This window comes from Clinocottus analis, unplaced genomic scaffold (assembly GCF_023055335.1).
Source record: "Clinocottus analis isolate CAN_PGR_092001 unplaced genomic scaffold, fCliAna1.0.p SCAF_25, whole genome shotgun sequence".
In the NCBI taxonomy this organism is placed as follows: Eukaryota; Metazoa; Chordata; class Actinopteri; order Perciformes; family Cottidae; genus Clinocottus; species Clinocottus analis.
Genome location: NW_027175987.1, coordinates 5,972,421 through 5,990,546, shown reverse-complemented (window position 1 = coordinate 5,990,546; position 18,126 = coordinate 5,972,421). Strand labels below are relative to the sequence as shown.

General features: G+C 42.5%; 1 protein-coding gene across 37 annotated transcripts in view; it reads left to right on the top strand.

Moving 5' to 3' along the window:
- adgrl2a (adhesion G protein-coupled receptor L2a) overlaps nucleotides 1-18,126 on the top strand; it is a 101,232-nt gene that overhangs the window by 62,705 nt on the left and 20,401 nt on the right. For 21 of the 37 annotated variants that reach the window (XM_068591702.1, XM_068591736.1, XM_068591733.1 and 18 more), the window contains 6 exons: nucleotides 2,379-2,393; nucleotides 3,518-4,318; nucleotides 14,894-15,190; nucleotides 15,829-15,932; nucleotides 16,351-16,536; nucleotides 17,090-17,128. In XM_068591702.1, the coding sequence (XP_068447803.1) occupies nucleotides 2,379-2,393; nucleotides 3,518-4,318; nucleotides 14,894-15,190; nucleotides 15,829-15,932; nucleotides 16,351-16,536; nucleotides 17,090-17,128 (1,442 nt within the window). The remainder of the gene's footprint in view (nucleotides 1-2,378; nucleotides 2,394-3,517; nucleotides 4,319-14,893; nucleotides 15,191-15,828; nucleotides 15,933-16,350; nucleotides 16,537-17,089; nucleotides 17,129-18,126) is intronic. The other 16 variants (XM_068591738.1, XM_068591720.1, XM_068591714.1 and 13 more) reach the window with 3 other exon arrangements.

Here is an 18,126-nt window from a genome sequence, read left to right as displayed (position 1 = left end):
TGATTGCAATTTTTAATTTCTACTAACGTCATCCGTCACGTGTTCTCTTTTTCTTTCCAGGTTTTATTTACTGCATCTCTTCCTGTCCTCTTCTTGCCTCTTCTGTTCCTCGTGGCTGGGAACTCAACTGTTAATGTGTTTGCCTCTTATCAGTGTTTGATCTCTTAGTTAGCTACAACACACTTGAATTTCTTCTGCAGAATGGCGTGCATTCATTTACGGATCCTTCTCAATCTCTAGTTTCCACTGCTCTTTTTTCGCCACAGAAGCCAAGGTCAGACTCAACAATTATAACCGATCCAAGCTGTAATATGAACCTGCACTAATTGGAGCTGGATACTTGCAGGATTCAAGGGAAACTTAGTTTACAATTGCTAACATTATCCCACGGTGCAAACTGGCCCAAAATGTGTACATTTAGTGTTTCAACATTGATCTTTGCAAGCTCTCTGTGGTTGAGCCTTTGTGTTTTGAAGCCATCCGAGACTGAAATCTGACACAGGCAAAAACCAATAGAGGAAAGGGCGGAAGAACCGACGCATGCAGTCTGTGCTTTGGAAATTAACATCTCCATCAGTAACAAAAAGGTTGCTATTTTCTTGGCAAAAGTCATTTAAAATAAAATAATATTGGATGGCAATGTGCCTGACTATATAAGTGACTTTTTAAGACAAATACGTTTCACAACAATTAAATCAAACACACTTTGTTTCCTAGTTAAATCTAAACTGGAGCTTCTGTAGGGCTGCCCCCTCTAAAATCTCTTTAGTCCATTAGTCGTTGCTTGAGGAGGAACTCAGTTTTACAGATCTGTTGATTTATTCAAATAATCAATTATTTGAATAAATCAAGTTTTAGTTGATTTCTTTCATCGAAGAAAGGCCAAAGCTTGAGCGCTATGTAATAATAATAAATGTATGAGCATTTAAAAACAAAAGATTTCTAACAGGTTTTTCTTAACACAATTGTTTCTTGACAACCTGAATATAACAGCCAATTGTTGATCTCAACTGTTCCAGTTTGGACCTCTTGTAGTCGGACTGAGGCTTTGGACTAACCTGAGAAACGTGTTTTCCCAAGAATTCTGTACATTTGTTGAAAATGTGTTTTTAGGAATCTTTGGTCTTGTTGTTGCAGTTAAACTGAGCTGGTTGTTTTCATGCAGTACAAAATGCATTTGGAACTAATTTAACTTTTTAAATGATATGTTTTGCAAATCAGCCGTAAACATTTCAGATGAATGGACTGGGTAATGCTTCTTTGGTGACTAGTTTGAATGTGCACATGTTGACTAATTTATAGCAGACACAAGCAAACACCAATAACAAATAAACTGTAGTGTTATATTTTGGAATGAAACACACATTTCAACAACACAAACTATCTTAATGTATTTTGTTCCAGTGACGATTATCTGCTTTCTTTATAAGACCACAGTTTTTTTCTGTGTATATATGGCTTTAAAATTGTTAAGTGTTACAACAAGACTTTTCTAGGTATAAGTCCCGAATTATGATATGATATTGGAATTAAATCAATATTTAAATCTAAATGTATTTTTGTTTAAAGTGTACTGCTCTATATTTAACGTTCTTAAAGAAAAACAAAGCAAATTATAAACAAACACATTTTGTTTGCATTTTTTTTGGTTGCATTAGGTTTGGTTGATAGTGGTGGGTGGATTAACTCATACCTCAGTTTGAAAGCAACATGGTCAATTATATTAAACATAAATTAATAAATGTATGACAATAAAAACACAAGTGCATCATGTAGTATTCACATGATGGCTCTGTCTCTCATGCTTTCATTCATTTTATTTTATGTTGCCCTCAAAAAGAAAAGTACATAACAGCTAATATACAAACAATTAGACAATCATAAAATAGCTTTGAGTCTCAAAAATGTTTCTATTTATTTATAAAAAAATTTAAACAATTTTTATAACTAAAGGGTGGTACTTTTCTATATTTCTTTGTAATTTCCAATGTGAATCTCAGAATGCTCTACTTATTTATCCAACAAAAATAAATGATTTAATTTCTGAATATCAGATGTTATGCTTTTGCAATAGCTCATACTTGCAGGAAGTTGACAGTCTATCAAAGACAAAATCCATCCACCACTGTGCCATAAACCAAATAGTGTAATTTATTATTTACAATGTTCTAATCCAGCTTTTTTTCAAGCAGGATCTTGATGGTTGTGTGTTACCTTTCTAACAACTTTTCAACTTTCTCTGAATAGGTCTGACCGCCTTTGTCCATGTCTCATAACGTGTTTTTGCATATGTAATCATAGTTCTGACAGTTATATCATATTAATCTCTTTTTTTCCCCTTGCAACCCTTTCATTCTCTCTTCCAACGCTTAAAATAGAAGTGGAGCAAAAAGGTAAATAACAGACACAATCCAAAACCCTAGCTCCTTGTTTTGTGACATCTGGTTGTAAACTACCTATTTTCCCATGGTGGCCCCTACAAACCCATCGCAGACGTTAATGTCAGAATCCCCCGAGCTGTAATGTTAACGGTCAGTGTAGTGCAACAAGGGAAGTGGAGTTGGCCATAAAAAAGACGACACACAAGCAGCCAAAAGATGTAAATGGGGGTGTATTGGCTGCCGTCCATAAGGGGCTTCCTCTCCTCATTTTCTCTGGGAGCTTTTGCTACTCAGCTGAATCTCATATTGCCTGGCTTCCAACCCCTTTTCCATAGCATGCCATGGTAACAGTGTTTCTTGGCCCCTTTTTCCAAGCTATTGCTTTCTCCTGTCCCTTTTTCTCTCCAAGCCCCCCCGCTTCCCTCTTGTTCACTCTTCTCCCCATTATTCTCACCTGACCACTTGCTGCTATTTTCTCTGTTGATTCCCATGCCTCCTATGCCTCAGAGCACCAGCCAAAACACCTCAAGACACCCCTTACTGACATTTTTTGCTTTTTATTTTAATGGTTGTGACATTTGCACCACTTGGTAATGACAAGCCTCTCAGGTATATACAGTAGAATAGGTGGTAACCTAGACACATCTAAGTACACGCAAACATTGTGCAGACTGTGCTGACTCCTGCTCTCTCGTAACCTCTCCCGTCTGTTGCCAAGTGATTTTAGTTGGCTGCATTTTTTTTGTTCACAGGACCAATTGTTTTGTTAAGTTTTGTTTCTGTTCTTTTTCCCCTTATTTGTGTTCTACTCCCAGCAGTAAATGTCCATGAGGCCAAGCTTCTTTTTGTTTCAGACTACTTTATATATTTATACATAATGCATAATAACTTTTCTACTCCTTTTTTTCTTTCTATGCATAAAACCAAACTCCTTATTCTGCTTGTGAATATTGGCTATAGATGTTAGTTGTGTTTTGGCCACTCTTTATTGTGTCTGTCCTTACTCATCGTGGACAACCTGTAAAACAAAATGAAGACATTAGAAAGAATATGAACATTACATATAGTTTTGTCTGTTTTAATTTTCACATGTTAACCTGTGTCTGTTTCTTATTCTACTCTTCTCCCATTGCTAGTTTTTCTTTGTCCTGGGACTCTGAAAGCTGTCGGTGAACCTTCCTTTCTATTTGAAGCGGAGCAACAAGCGGGTTCCTGGTGCAAAGACCCCCTGCAAGCTGGCGACAAAATCTACTTTATGCCTTGGACTCCTTATAGGACAGACACTCTCATCGAGTATTCCTCCCTGGATGACTTCCAAAATGCCCGGCAAACCATCACCTACAAGCTGCCCCACCGGGTGGATGGGACTGGATTTGTGGTCTACGACGGTGCCGTGTTTTTCAACAAAGAGCGCACCCGCAACATTGTGAAGTTTGACCTGCGGACTCGAATCAAAAGTGGTGAGGCGATCATCAATAATGCCAACTACCACGACACGTCGCCCTACAAGTGGGGTGGCAAAACCGACATTGACCTGGCAGTAGATGAGAATGGGCTGTGGGTGATCTATGCCACCGAGCAGAACAACGGCATGATCGTCATCAGCCAGTTGAACCCCTACACGCTACGGTTTGAAGCGACCTGGGACACGACCTATGATAAGCGCTCAGCCTCCAATGCCTTCATGGTTTGTGGAGTACTGTATGTTGTCCGCTCCACCTACGAAGACAATGAAAGTGAGGTCAGCAAGAGCCTGATCGACTACATTTACAATACCAAACAGAACCGTGGGGAATACGTTGATATCCACTTTCCCAACCAGTACCAGTACATTGCAGCTGTGGAATACAATCCGCGAGATAACCAGCTCTATGTGTGGAATAATTTTTACATCCTGAGATACAACCTGGAGTTTGGCCCACCTGACCCAGCACATGGTAAGAACCCACACCCAAATCATTTATTTTTCAGACAATATTGGTAAATTGCATCATTGAAATCTTGATTTTAGTCGCTCTCAAGTGTGCTTTGATATTCCTCGGGTATTTCCCATCATGTATCAAGTGTTGCAGCTGACTGATTTTTAATTTAGAAAATCTAATATGTGCTAGATATGTTACGGAAGCTTTGGAGTGTAGGAAAGCATCTCGAGGGGTGAAGTGAATGGGACTCTGTGGTAAACAACACCTCGAAGCTAGTTACCATATCATAAGGGATCAGTATCTAGGGAATTTGGGGAGGTTTACCATCCTGGCCTTCCCTGAATCCCTGGTGCTAAGGCTCAAGGGACCCCTTCCAGCATATCCCTTTTTTTTTAGAAAGAGTATGACAGAAAGGGAGGGATATGCTTTTACCTCTGGAAACATACAGGCCCGGACAGGTGCAAAGTCTGTCCTGCGGCAAGGTTAGATCATTCCCCAAGTGATACTGAAACTCCAAATCTCCATCGGTCATTAAAAAATAGTACTTTACACTCAGTAGATGGAGTGTAAGGATTCAAGGTTCTGTCTAAGAGAAAAAGAGATGGTAGACACATGGGAGAAAGATCAATCACCCAGGGTCACATCAGTAGCGTATGTTTTTAATTTAGCTGTCAAGAGCTGAGGGGAGGCTAGCCTAGGCCTGCGATAGTCCTTACCCTGAGAATATAATAACAGTAATTATCCTAATCCCCTCCACACCCCGAGTCCTAAGTCCACGTAATGCTCAATGCAGTCAGTGATGAGCCACAGAGGTCAAGGAACCTTTCCACAGATTATCCGAGAGCTCAATATTTATTACGTGTATGCTCATCTATTGTTGTATTGATAGGACATGGGCTGCTAAACAGGGCTCAAGCAGTGGAACAGCATCCATAGCCAGACCAAGGCGGGCTTTACTGGAACAAAGAACTTCCTCTCGGGTGGAAAGCAAAATGAACATGCAGCGGTGGCATTGAGTAGAATACTACCATAAGAAGAAAAAAACCATTAATTTATTTTTCCAAGTCTAAATAACATGTTTGAAGTATCTCCACTGCCAATAAGACAGATACTAAACAGATTTGTTTTAATTAAATATTTGCATATCTTAAGTGCATTTGGAGCAGAGGAATTCACAACAACCAAGGTGTGTCCCTATTTTAGCACAAAACAGAAAGTCACACAGACAGAATTCAAATAAGATGATTTGAAGCAGTATCTTGCATTTGCAGACAGCTGCTTAAAAACTGTTCATGATATCACCTTTTCTGACATGTAACAAATAAATGAAAATGAAGCATGTCTTCACATGTAATCATGTGTTTATACACAGCAAACTGATTGTTAAGCAGTCAAGCAACAGCCTACACAACAGCATTTATTTTCAGTTTAGCTTTCATGGATTCTTGGAATAATCTGTGTATAGACCGGCTGCATGCTGAATGGATTTATTCATTTGCTGAATGGACACTGATTACTGATACAGAAATCAGAGGTGAACCTGAAAATAAGACACAAATAATAACATTAGGTTTATTGCATGCATGCGTGTTTAAAAAATATACCTTACAAACGTGTTGTAAGTATTTATTCACACTGTCAGCCCCCTGAAGCACCCAAAGGAACCATCTTCCTTTAGATTATGTTTAGAAACACACGGTGCCTGACGTGCTGCATTAACTCCTCAGGGCGTCTGTATTCGCACATCTTTATTTTAACGTCAACACGGTCCACGTTCTCTTTTCTTGCCTATTGAGACGTGAGGCTGGCCTGCTGCTGACTAATGTATGTTGAGTTGCAGTCGATGAATGCGAGGGAGAACGGTCCAGGATGATCATCAAGATGTCAATAAACTTGTCCTCCCACATGGCCGATGTTGACACATAAATGATGGCACTTTTTCCTGGCTGTCACTAGATGCCCTCTCGGTGATATCTTGATGCTCGTTTCAGTGTCTGCTTCACTGGGCACCGAAACAAGCTATAAGAATGCTTTTGGAGTGGTAAAAGTTGAAGGTACGTGCTTTGAGCAGCACTTGGCTAAAAAACAAGAAATAAATAAATGAAAAGAACATCTTTGATTTGCCCAAATAATCGCGAGCACATGTGAAAGCTCAACACAGTGTTTGTACAACAGAACATGGCTTATTATTAACGTAGATGCTCGAGCTGAGCTGTGATAAATGTTGACTTGTAATTTCCTCTTTTTGTTCAAAGAAAACAAAAGGATCTGGTGGTTTTCCCATTTAACCACAGATGTTTCTTCTTCGGGAGAATTTCAAAGCCCGCACAGTGTCCACTGTGCGCCGTTCTCCCTTTTCCCCAAATGTCTCAAGTGGGCAAACAACTGTGTTACATGATTCACTCCGTCATGGAATGCAATCACATCAAAGAGATGTTGGGACCATGTGTGACAGACAGTTGAGTTCTTGTCAAATCCAATCGAGGCAAGATCATCTCTTGTAGGATTACGGGGGAGTGGATGGAGTCACATCCAACATGCGGCTTCACTTGAAGTGGACATTAAATGGGTCAGTAAGTCCCACTCTTGGCTTTGACCAACAGCACCATAATCCATTCAATTTAACAATGGCTCCATGCCTGTTTTCCTTCTTGCATATGAAAGCTCCATAAAAATATATATTCCTTTGTCGTATCTTGTAAGTGAGATGATTAAATTGATTTAAATGAGGTATTCCCAGAGAAAACTCATTATGCACCCATTTCTATGGAACGTTTATTCATGCCGAGCTCTGATATTTGGCCTCAAACCACTGAGTAAGCATATCAAAATCTATTTCTTAGCAGAAGTGTGCACAAACAGACTCTATTCACTGCCTCAATGGGACACAGGTGAGCCTCGGAAACCTTTTATTCATCCCCTGTCGTAAAATTAGATTCTGAATCACTTCCGTATAAAAGCCCCCAGCGCTGCAGTTAACGCCCACACAAATCAAGACGACCTCTTTAATTGTTGAAACGTCGATACATTTGCATACAATTTCAATCTTTGCTGCACCCTCAAATTATACATTTGCGAGTGGGGGTCGTAAGGAAGAGAATGACCCAATTTGTTTGAAATTATAAGGTAGGGCTCACTGGCATGACTTGCCAATTAGCTGGCACAACTCTGCATGTGGTCAGAACAATGCCCCGTAGTTTGTGTGTTATGAAAGTGCTTTGCCTCGCAAAAACGCTCAGCTGTTACAGATGCGTGTGAGTCACACGCATTAGCAGTCACCCCAGAGAGCTTACCTCTTATAGTCTGATGAATATACATCTCACTAATAAGCACCACTATGATTCATTCCTGTCTTCTACCTTGCTTACATAGAGGTCAACTTGTGCATGGCAACATTTAGAGAGATAGCAGGGAAAACGGAGAGGGGGAAAGGTATGGATACTTTTGAAGTCATCATCAAGCTTTCACAGCCATCTGAGGCACTCAGGTAAAATGGCAGAGACTTTTTCCTGCTACGTGCTCTGCGGCAGTGCCGGAGCAGGGATCAGGATGTGTTAAAAACGTCCAATTTGTTTGTTTGCCTTGAGAATAACCCCCCATTCCCTCTCCCCGACCCCCTGTCAGCTGCCCAAGTGGACGCAGCGGTGTGAAAGGAGACTGTATTGATGTGGAAAATCACGCTTTTTGTTTTTGTTTTTCTGTCCTGTCATATTCTCGTTGTCCCCCCCCCTCCGCCCCGTCTGCTTCCATCTTATTGTCTCTCCCTCTCTTTCATTATCTCTCTATTGCGTTCAGTCTTGCTGTTTCAGTCTGTCTCGGCTTTCTCTTTTACACTTCTTCTGCTTTTCGACTCCCACTGTTTTTTCGAAGCCCTCCTCCACGATCATCCGTGAACTGTGCCTTAAATCTGGATATTTGCATTTGTGTGCGTACGTGTCAACACATATATGCGCCTGTTTGGCTTCTCTCCAGAAGTCAGGCTAAAGACTGTTCAAATCATGCCCGACGAGAGCCGTGCACACTAAATGACAGGATTTGAGTAAATCCTTTGCTGTGCCTTCTGGGAAACACACACACACACACACACACACACACACACACACCAACAGTACAAAGATGGCCTTCACAAAGATCAGGGACCACACAATCCCCAGTGATGTCTTTTCGAAACATGTTCCCTCTTGGGGAATAGTTTATAACACTGTTTGAGTTAAGTGACGTTCTTCCATTGAAGATGAGTGGTGATTGCACAGGTTAACCACCTATTTGAGTTTAAGCTGTTGTCATAAGCAACTTCTCTCCGGCTCCTTCTCACAATTGGTCTTGTTGACCTAAACTCCTAAACATCGATGTTGACTGACTACACGAGGCTGGCCAGCCAAAGTCACACCAAATCAAACAACTACAACAATCTGAAAACCGCCGAGCAAAATCCCCAGAAGTCCCCTGTAGTCTGAAACTTGTGGGTTGGTAGCTGTGTTGGGTAAACTCAGCATGTCCCTTACGTTACTATATCACTCAAAGGGCCTTAAATCCCAGAAATGTGTCCACTTTACTGATAATGTGGAATTTTTGGCTTGAAAAGGCACTATTGGGGAGTGTATCTTTATCTAAAGGCCCCTTTCTTTACTTGTCGGACCACAGGATCACCCTATGTGCCAGCTCCCCTTCTTTATGCCTCCCATGTAGCTTTTTTAACCACCAGTTTATGATACGCTGTGCCGTTATTCGGTCTCCTTCGTGACCCACTGGTCTCATTCTTGGTTACGATATAAGGGTGAATTTAACTGGGGCGATAAAAAGGGGGGAAGTCCCACGATGGGGATTTACAGTCTTGTTCGCAGCGTCTCTGATATTACATCGTGGGATATTACTTAACCACCCGGTGTCTGGTGGCCGTTGAGCACATGAGGTCAGGAGGTCACCTGTTTCTTCTGAAATTTGATCGCGATCTCTGCCGCTCCTCGTAAGACGCGATGGGCCAGTTGTTGCCAGACAAGCAGGAGCATTTCACCCTTCATGCAAAAGCACACCTCAAGAAAAGGCGTTCTCATATTCCCAAGCTGCTCATCACCACTTCTCCTGGAAAGTCTTACCCGCTGATGTACAACTACTGTACAACTACTGTACAACGTTGCGCTGACGGCATACAAATATTTGGGAAACAGCAAACCCGGGGTTATGATTTAGAATGTCACAAAGAGTTGTTTTACATAAGAGAGAGAGGAGGGGTGTGATTATGGGTACACTGAGCCCAATAGCCAAGGGGATCCACAGTCTCTTGTTTGATTACAGTCTGACTGTGGAACAAGGCGTATTAAAAGAATTATTACTTAGACATCACAATGGTGCCCCATCACTCCCTGACACACGCCTTTGAGGAGATTTATTTCACACAGGCCTGATTGTTGCGTCTATGTGTGTTTTTCTAATCTGGGTTTATGTGGGTGTGCATGCTTTTGTGTGCGTGCGTGTGTGTGCATGTGTGTGTGCGTGCATGCGTGCTTCTCTATGTGTATCTTTACGCCTGTGTATATGATCGCCTCTGAAATAGACATCCTCCTGTGCGCAAGGCATTAAATATCAGTCTGCTCGGCTCACTTAGAGTTAATGCTTGAAATTTGAGGCACGTACAGTACAGAGAAAGCTGCAAGGGGAGAAAAAAGCAGGCTGTAGTCTGGCAGCTGCTGTGTCTGTTCTCTATACTTTGGTGTCATTTTGTGTGTGAGGGTGTATATGAATGTGTACATGTGTTTATAAGCTTGTCTGTGCAGGCGCGCGCCAGTGTGGGAGTGCACTCTGCCTGCCTACCTTTGTCCAAATGAATCAATGTGTTGGTATTGAGGGAAAGCGAAATATTGGCGACAGCAGTAAATAACATAAGCCAGCTATTAGGTTTTGTTCCCTAAGACATGGACGTATACTGTACAGAGCCTCACATGGACATGACTCATGGGAAATTATATGAATTTTCACTCAGCTTTCTTGATATTTACTGCTGGCACACAAGCAATCATACAGCGTGTTCCACTGCACAGCTACAAATGCAGCGCAGACTGAAAGACGTGTAATCCAATTTCCTTTGTGTATTATTGTTATTATTGGTAGGTATCAAAATGCTTCACGAATGTATTATAAATCATCACTATTTCATACTTAAAGAATAGCTCCATTTCCATATGAACTCAGAAGCGAGGCTGCATCCGGAGAGGGCTGAGTGGAATGCACGTTTGAAATTGAGATATTTCAGCCACAGCATTAGTAGAGGAAATAATTTACACTTTGGTTTTTTTTCGCAGTTCAACATCTTATTTCAATTAACCTGCGCTCTGTGCTGAATTACTTTAAAGCAGATGGGTTATTCATTTATTCTCCATCCAGTAGATTCTCTTGGTTCCCCGAGCGAGGCCCCCTTCTGATGGCAAAAACAGACTTTGAATTGTTTGAGTTTCAACTGACTTGAAACTCGCGATTCCTCTTCCACCAGGACGTGATTTCCACCCACAAGCAGCATTTCACAGTGTACAAAAGACATGATTTCTTTTTTTTTTTCTACCATAAGGAGGAGTAAGTCTCCGACAAAATGGGAACAAAGACATAAATCTCTTAAGTAGCCTCGCTTCACATCATTATGAGAGTATTCCATGACAGAGCAAGGGACAAGTGAGATCTAACAATTCTTTTAACTTTATACATGGCAAATTAGCTGAAACGAATGCTAAATGTGTGTTCCCTTTACCCCTTTCCTCCCCACATCCCCTGCAAGATAAACAGCACCTGGTAATGTCTATGAAACATTACCCTGATGAACAACCATGCGGTGCCTACTGAAAGTGAAGTCATTAAGCATAATATAAAAGACACACACGCCGTCGGTTTTCATTTGTCACCCCGGCATGACTACTGAGTCCTGGTAAAGTCTCATTTGGGCTGTGTGCGCGTGTGAGCGTGGGTGTTCCTGAGTGCTTACAGTATGTGTATGCATATGCTCTGACAACACTCGGCAAGCCGTGCTCCTCTCGCCTTTTCCTCCCTTGGATTCCTGTCTCATTGTCTGTCATCAATCCCAGACCTATAACCCCAGCGGTAATAACAGAACCACTGAGATACATTCAAGTGCAACAAAGTGTGGGCGTCGAATCTCACAAAGAGGTTATGAATAAGTCTGTCCCGACTATTGGCGGTTCTTTGGAGAATATCACTCAATGTGTTCACACTCTGTGACAGCTAATTGAAGGTTCCCCTTGGGCTGAGTGCAGCAGAGACATAATAATCAAGGATCCTGTCCTGGTTTTTGCTATATAGCCCAAACATGGGATTTGCTTCTTTTCTTGTCATCAAAGGAATATTGCGCAGGGAAGGATGTAGTGGTATGAGGCATGTGTTGCCTCAGTGGAAAACACAAATATTTGGTACACCCCATGAATCACAGAAGGTATGGAACAGGCTGCTGCAGCACTACTAACAGATCAATAGCCATCCCTCACAGTGGCTGCTTGTAAACTCATCCACTTAGACATCTCTGTGAAGAAGTGACAACCTGAGAGGAGTGTCCTTTTTTTTATACCTTTGGGTTAATCCCTTCCAGCTCTCATTGGATCTAACTTAACCAAGCTATGGCATAAAGGTAATAAGATTATTGTGTTGCCTGCAGGATTACCGGCTGACACGCTATGTACACAGGAACAGCACTGGTCAGAGGGCCTGCATTGTTTATGCACGAATATCCCTGGGAAGGGTAGCCTACATTCACATTAGCCTCTTTTTCACACACGAAAGAGGATTAGTTGGAATCACAGACAGGATTATTTTAGCCCTTTTACTTACGTCCTTTTCATAATAGTCCTTGTTAATGAAGGTCTTTAACTTACAGCTTTATTCTATGACTGTGCTCACTGAGATTTTTTTTTTATAGCAATGCCACCACAGCTTTTCTGTCCCGTGCAGCACAGACATTGGCTCAGCAAATCCCCCCCTTCACACCACTTTCCCAAAGCCAAACCCATCCAGTTATCTACGGGGCAATCCCTCTGCAATGGACGGCTTTAGGAGAGCCAAACGCATTAGTTCTAGCCTCGTATTAACCAACATTAATCATCCCCGCTGATACCAGGTAGCAAAAAAATAAATAAAAACTTCAAAGAGGTTTAATTGTACATGTTGTAACTAGAGCATGGAGCTCAACATCCCAGCGAGCCATGACAAGCAGCCCTCTTGAGTGAGGGGTGCAGACAAGATACAGTTGTTAGTTGACATGCTCGAGGAATGTACTTGAATTACAGCAGATGCCTCTTTGATTTATTGTCTGGAGGAGCAAGCCTTTTATCTTAAATCATGCTGTCGAGCAACGATTCATTTTCATTTTATTTCTGTCGTCATTCTAAACTCCCCATTCACAGAGACCGGGATCTGATCTTATCATCTTTCATACTTTGGAAGAGAGAAACCCATAAAGGGCCCCACAGTTTCTTGGGAATCTTCTGGAGGTTTGCCAAGCAACCCAGACCCAGATGTTTAAAAAGACACGATGATAATTATTTACACAATATGTCGACACATTCATTTTCTTTAGACCGCGCTTCAACATTACATGCTGATCCGGAAATTTGCAACGCTATTTTTCTCTCTTTTTTCCCTCGTGACTATTACTTTCACCTCTGAGTCTTCTCAGTGAGTCATGAAAAAATAAGGGGTATAGCAATAAAATGGTATTGGTGCAGAATAGAGACAGGAATTTCTCCCAGCCAGCTAAATGCTAGTGCTGAAAGGACACTAAGCACAGGTTGTCTCTCAACCGCTGTGACAGGCCGTGCAGCCGAGAATTTCACTGTGTTGAGTAAAAGGATAAAGGTAGGGGGGAGGGACAAGAGGAGAGGAGGCTGAGGTGAAGCCAGCCAGCCAAATCTGCCTTCATCTCAGTGTCAAAACAGCCAGTCAGCTGTGTACACCTTCATGTCACCTGTGTGTGTGTGTCTGTGTGTGTGAGCGTGTGTGCGATCGTGCGTGTGTGTTCAAGCGTGTGTGTGGAGTTCTAAAGCTCCCAACAGGAGGGAGCACAGAGTCATCTCCTCTGGTCAATACAGCCTAATTCGCCACAGGTAGCAGCCAGCCTCAAAGGTGATTTCCCTTCAGCTCAACTGTGCTGAAGCCTCTCATCCACACCGTGGGGCCAATGGCGATAGTAGTAGTGGTGTGTGTGTGTGCGTGCGTGCGTGTGCGTGCGTGCGTGTGCGTGTGTGTGTGTGTGCTATCAGCAAGACCCATTATCCATTGGAGGCAATAGATATGGAGGTGTTGCAGCCGGGGGTCTGGCTGCCTCTCCTTCAATCCACTGGAAGACAGAAACTGTCTTCAGCTCAGCCCCATTGTTCCTGAATCTTCCTGTCATCGTCATCCATGTGCGCCTCCATCACCCGTCTCTCGTTCTCCATTTTCCCTGTCCTGCCCCTGACTCCCTGCTCTGTCTCTCCAATGTCGGTCGTTCTACTAAGCACGACTGTGCTCAGCTCGAGCAGAGTACCCGCACCTCTTCACATTCTCTGCATGCTCTACAAGCAGCCTAATGGAGGAAATCAAAGAACTCAAATGCGATTAGATTCAGTGTGCACATTGCATTCTAATCGGAGCTCTTTCGATTGATGCGGCGTATCCTTTTGAATTCAACCAACCGAGGGGGTCATCTTTTCTTAGTTTTTACTTGTAGATGTGGAGCAGATTCATATCAAATAGTTAGTGTTTATCAACATTTCATTTATGACATTCTCTTGTGTTCAACTTTTATGAAATGTAATTGCAGTGCTGCCTACACTTCTCTGGCGTATCACATGAAAAATGTCTTCATAGTTTTCCCTCAGTGACTCATGTTAAATATAAGGACTGCACTGTTTTCTCGTTCCCGGGACTGAAACATATTGTTTTGGCCCGAGGCATTGCATGAGTTACTGCACACCTGCTTTATCAGAGTGTAAGTTGTAGTAAGAAAGAACTATAAAATTAATGTTCAGGCACCGTGGCCACATATACAAGTTCTGTGTTAGTGAAATGTAATCAGCCATGCCACAAAATCTCCCAGGCAAGAATGATTGCCAGGCAGGAGGATGTTACTGTAATTATTGTCTTGTTCACTGCAGACTGAGTGCCTTGGATAAACCATAGTCAACGGGAATGCAAATACGCTTGTTGCACAAAGCACTTAGCAGCAATTTACACAACAGGATCCTTGGATTTATAAGCATGAAATTGTCGAACAAGTTGAGGTAAAAAAGAAAGATATGAATGTTAGTTACCGGGCTTTTCGTGGTACAAGAGGGCACCTGCCCATTACAAGGTCATGGTTTGAATACCTGCCAAAGCAAAATACTTCATATAGTCCGCATTATGCGCCCCAGGGGTGCCACACTAACTAGTTGACCTCACACAGCAACCGCAGGTCAAACTGCATCATGTTTTCATGAAGACTGATAATAAATGTGTCCTAGAGAGAATCAAATTCCATAAATCATGGGGCCGACAATGTTTTTCCCACTTGATTGCACAGCATCACAAGACTCTGCAAAATACGATGCCCCTGTTCCCTCTGTCTCTTCACAGCTCCGCCACTGTCAGAAGTCACCACGTCCCCTCCGCCTCCGAAAACTACAACCACCACCACAACAACCACAGCGCACTGGGGTGTGGCCAACACTACCACCACAACAGGGCTCAAGGAGGGCAGCAGGGGAGCACCCAAGCCGCCTCCCGTGATTCCACAGACTACTTCCCCTCCGCCCCTCGAGACCTTTCCTTTACCCGAGCGCTTCTGCGAGGCCACCGAGAAAAGAGACATAACGTGGCCTCAGACCCAGAGGGGCATGCTCGTGGAGCGACCATGCCCCAAAGGAACACGAGGTAAACAGGGCTCCCTCTCACCGCCGGGCTGTGTGCTTTCTGCTTTCAATATGACCTGAGGTGTCACAAGAGAGCATCCCTTGTTAGAGTTTGTGAGATGTGTCTGATAATCTTGCAACTTTTTTCATCCATGAAGAGCATCCGTTGAAGTCGGTGTTCAGGGAATCAGTGTGAGACTGTTGATAATGGTGTTAGGTTTTAGCTGTGCCATTTCAGGTCGAAACATGATTTAGCAATCTGTAACGGCTGCTCTGCAGAGGAGCCGGCTCAGCTGCTTCTCCTGGAGACGAGCATCCCTCATTTGATTGTGTGTGAAATCGTGTTAGCGCCCTGAGTTCATCAGGCGCAGGGGTAATTAGGGCGGGGAAGGAATTTGTTGCAAAAACAGGAGAGAGCTGTTGAAAAATATTCAGAAACAGAATTGATGACTTTACTGTACGTCTCTATCCAACAATTTCAATTAAATGTGTCCTTTTTCAACATTCTGACAGTATTAACAGATTAGTACAGTGTGAGGAAAAATACAAATAATATTATTGATATTATTGTGTGCACACACAAGACATTCTCTGTCTTCATTTTGTCATTTGATTTGACTCGATTAAAGTTGACTATTCCATTCTTGTTTTCCCTGTCAGGCACGGCCTCTTATTCCTGTGTCCTTTCCACTGGGGCCTGGCACCCAAAGGGCCCTGATCTCAGCAACTGTACCTCCCACTGGGTCAACCAAGTAGCACAAAAGGTTTGTATGCACTCTGTGGATGTGACATGTGTTTCTTAAAAAAACAGAGGGGTGATACACAAATTAATGGAACTAAATCCTCGTTAAGAAGATGGCTGCAGAGCTCTTTTGAATGAGCTAAAATAGCTACATTCATCAGTCATAAATGAGGTCTAGAAATTAAGTCTACTATGTGTCTTTTCAGAAAATAACAACACCTTTGCAAAGACAAATGAGTAGAAATAAAGCACAGACGGAGATATGACATGCACGACGGGTATAAATTAGTCGTAGCAAGCAGGTCTTTGCGCACTTGTTTTTTTAAAAACTTGCATTCATAACTGCATTTCAAGGACTTACTCAAATGTGTTGTCCGTAAACCTTTTAAGTCTGTCAGCTAGCATTCTTGTGAACATGTTTCACTCCCTCGCCCCTGCAGATCCGCAGCGGTGAGAATGCAGCTAACTTGGCCAACGAGTTAGCCAAGCACACCAAAGGCCCCATCTTTGCTGGGGACGTCAGCTCCTCGGTGCGCCTGATGGAACAGCTGGTGGACATCCTGGATGCTCAGCTGCAGGAGCTCAGACCCAGCGAGAAGGATTCTGCAGGACGGAGTTTCAACAAGGTAACAATCTTGTGTCACTTATAATATTTATGCTTTAATACGCTTTATGTAAGAGAAATACTGAAAGCATTCTCTCACCAAGAGAGCCAATCATCATACTCTGCACTGACATGTTAATAAGGACAAATGCAGACTGAATTACAGTCTGGCCCAAAGGGATTCAGTATGAAAAGTAGGAGACATTTATTGTCACGCGTAAGCCTGTCAATCAATCTCTTTCCTTTCAAGTGAAGGGAAGCAGTTGTATTATTTCACACTGGCATGTATCAGAGATCTGTGTTAATGGCAGTGTTTTTACATGTGTAGTATTATGATGTAAGGAGTCTGAGGGGAAAAAACAGCATGTCACCAAGGTGAGCTTAAGCACTTTAACACTTCGACCTCCAGGTAAGTAGGTCAGCGCTACATGAGTTGGAAAGAGACTGGATAAGTCATCCAGCAGTTACTCAGTCAGGGTCTTGTTTCCACAAAGCCTTTACTCAAAGCTCATGAACCTGTGCAAATTATGTGTCTCTATTTTTTTATCTCTTCCTTTTCTTTTCTAATAAAAAAGCTTCAAAAACGAGAAAGGACATGCAGGGCGTACATGAAGGTACAGGAGCAATGCCTCTGCCCGCTCTGCTTGCTGCCGTCCCCTCCTCCATTCCTGTGCTACTGTATATGCCCCAGTCCGAGTTCAGCAGCATGTACCCTCTGCACTGTCATGTCCTCCCTCCTCCCTGTGCTTCCTGCTTTTTTTGAGTAATTGCCTTACAACCAGACACAATCGTACACAAAGTGCCACCGAAAGTCGAAGAGAAGTCACGTCCAATTAGCGAGATGGCTCCCTTACATAGACGTGTCTGTGTTTCTTCCCACCCCTCTATGCGTTGACAGCGATGGTGTATTTTGTTTCTCATTCTGTTTCCTCCCTATTGTATGTTTTCTCAGTGTTTACTCAAGATTGCACGTTTGGATGCATAACACCACAATTCGAACAAACAACCTGTTTTCACATCCCTCTCATTATTCATTTGCTGAAGGATTTCCTGTATTGTTATATATTTTGCTTTCATACAAGAGCTCCATTCAAAATAAAAAACCCTCCTGAATATTGTATCAAACACAGGTCACTCGTGAATTATTGTAGAAGCAGCCCCTCATGCTCCTGGCACAACTTCAGCCTACTTCTAAGGTTCATGTCGGAGGGGTTTATTCCAATCTTTTCCTTAATCTTTTTCTTTCTCTTTTTTTTTAAAGGAAGACCGCTTGTCCTTTCACCGTGAAAATTGTGTCTCTTGTTTAACAAGGACATCGGTTTTAGGTCATAGAAGTCATTTGTCTCATGAATTATAGGTGCAAATCTTCAGCTACAGCTGGTTAATAGGGTTAGTCAGGTCAAACCATCTTTTTCTTCCTTTACTTGGATTCATGCATCAAGTATTTTGGTCATATATATATGCCTAAACCATTAGGGGGATCAGTGTCCTCCACCTGCCAACAAAGTCACCCCTCTAAATCCAAATCTCTCCTCCGGGAGGGTGTTACAATGGATCGAGCTAATTAACCACTCAACAGCCGTACGTTCATAAAAATAATGGAGGAAAAGGG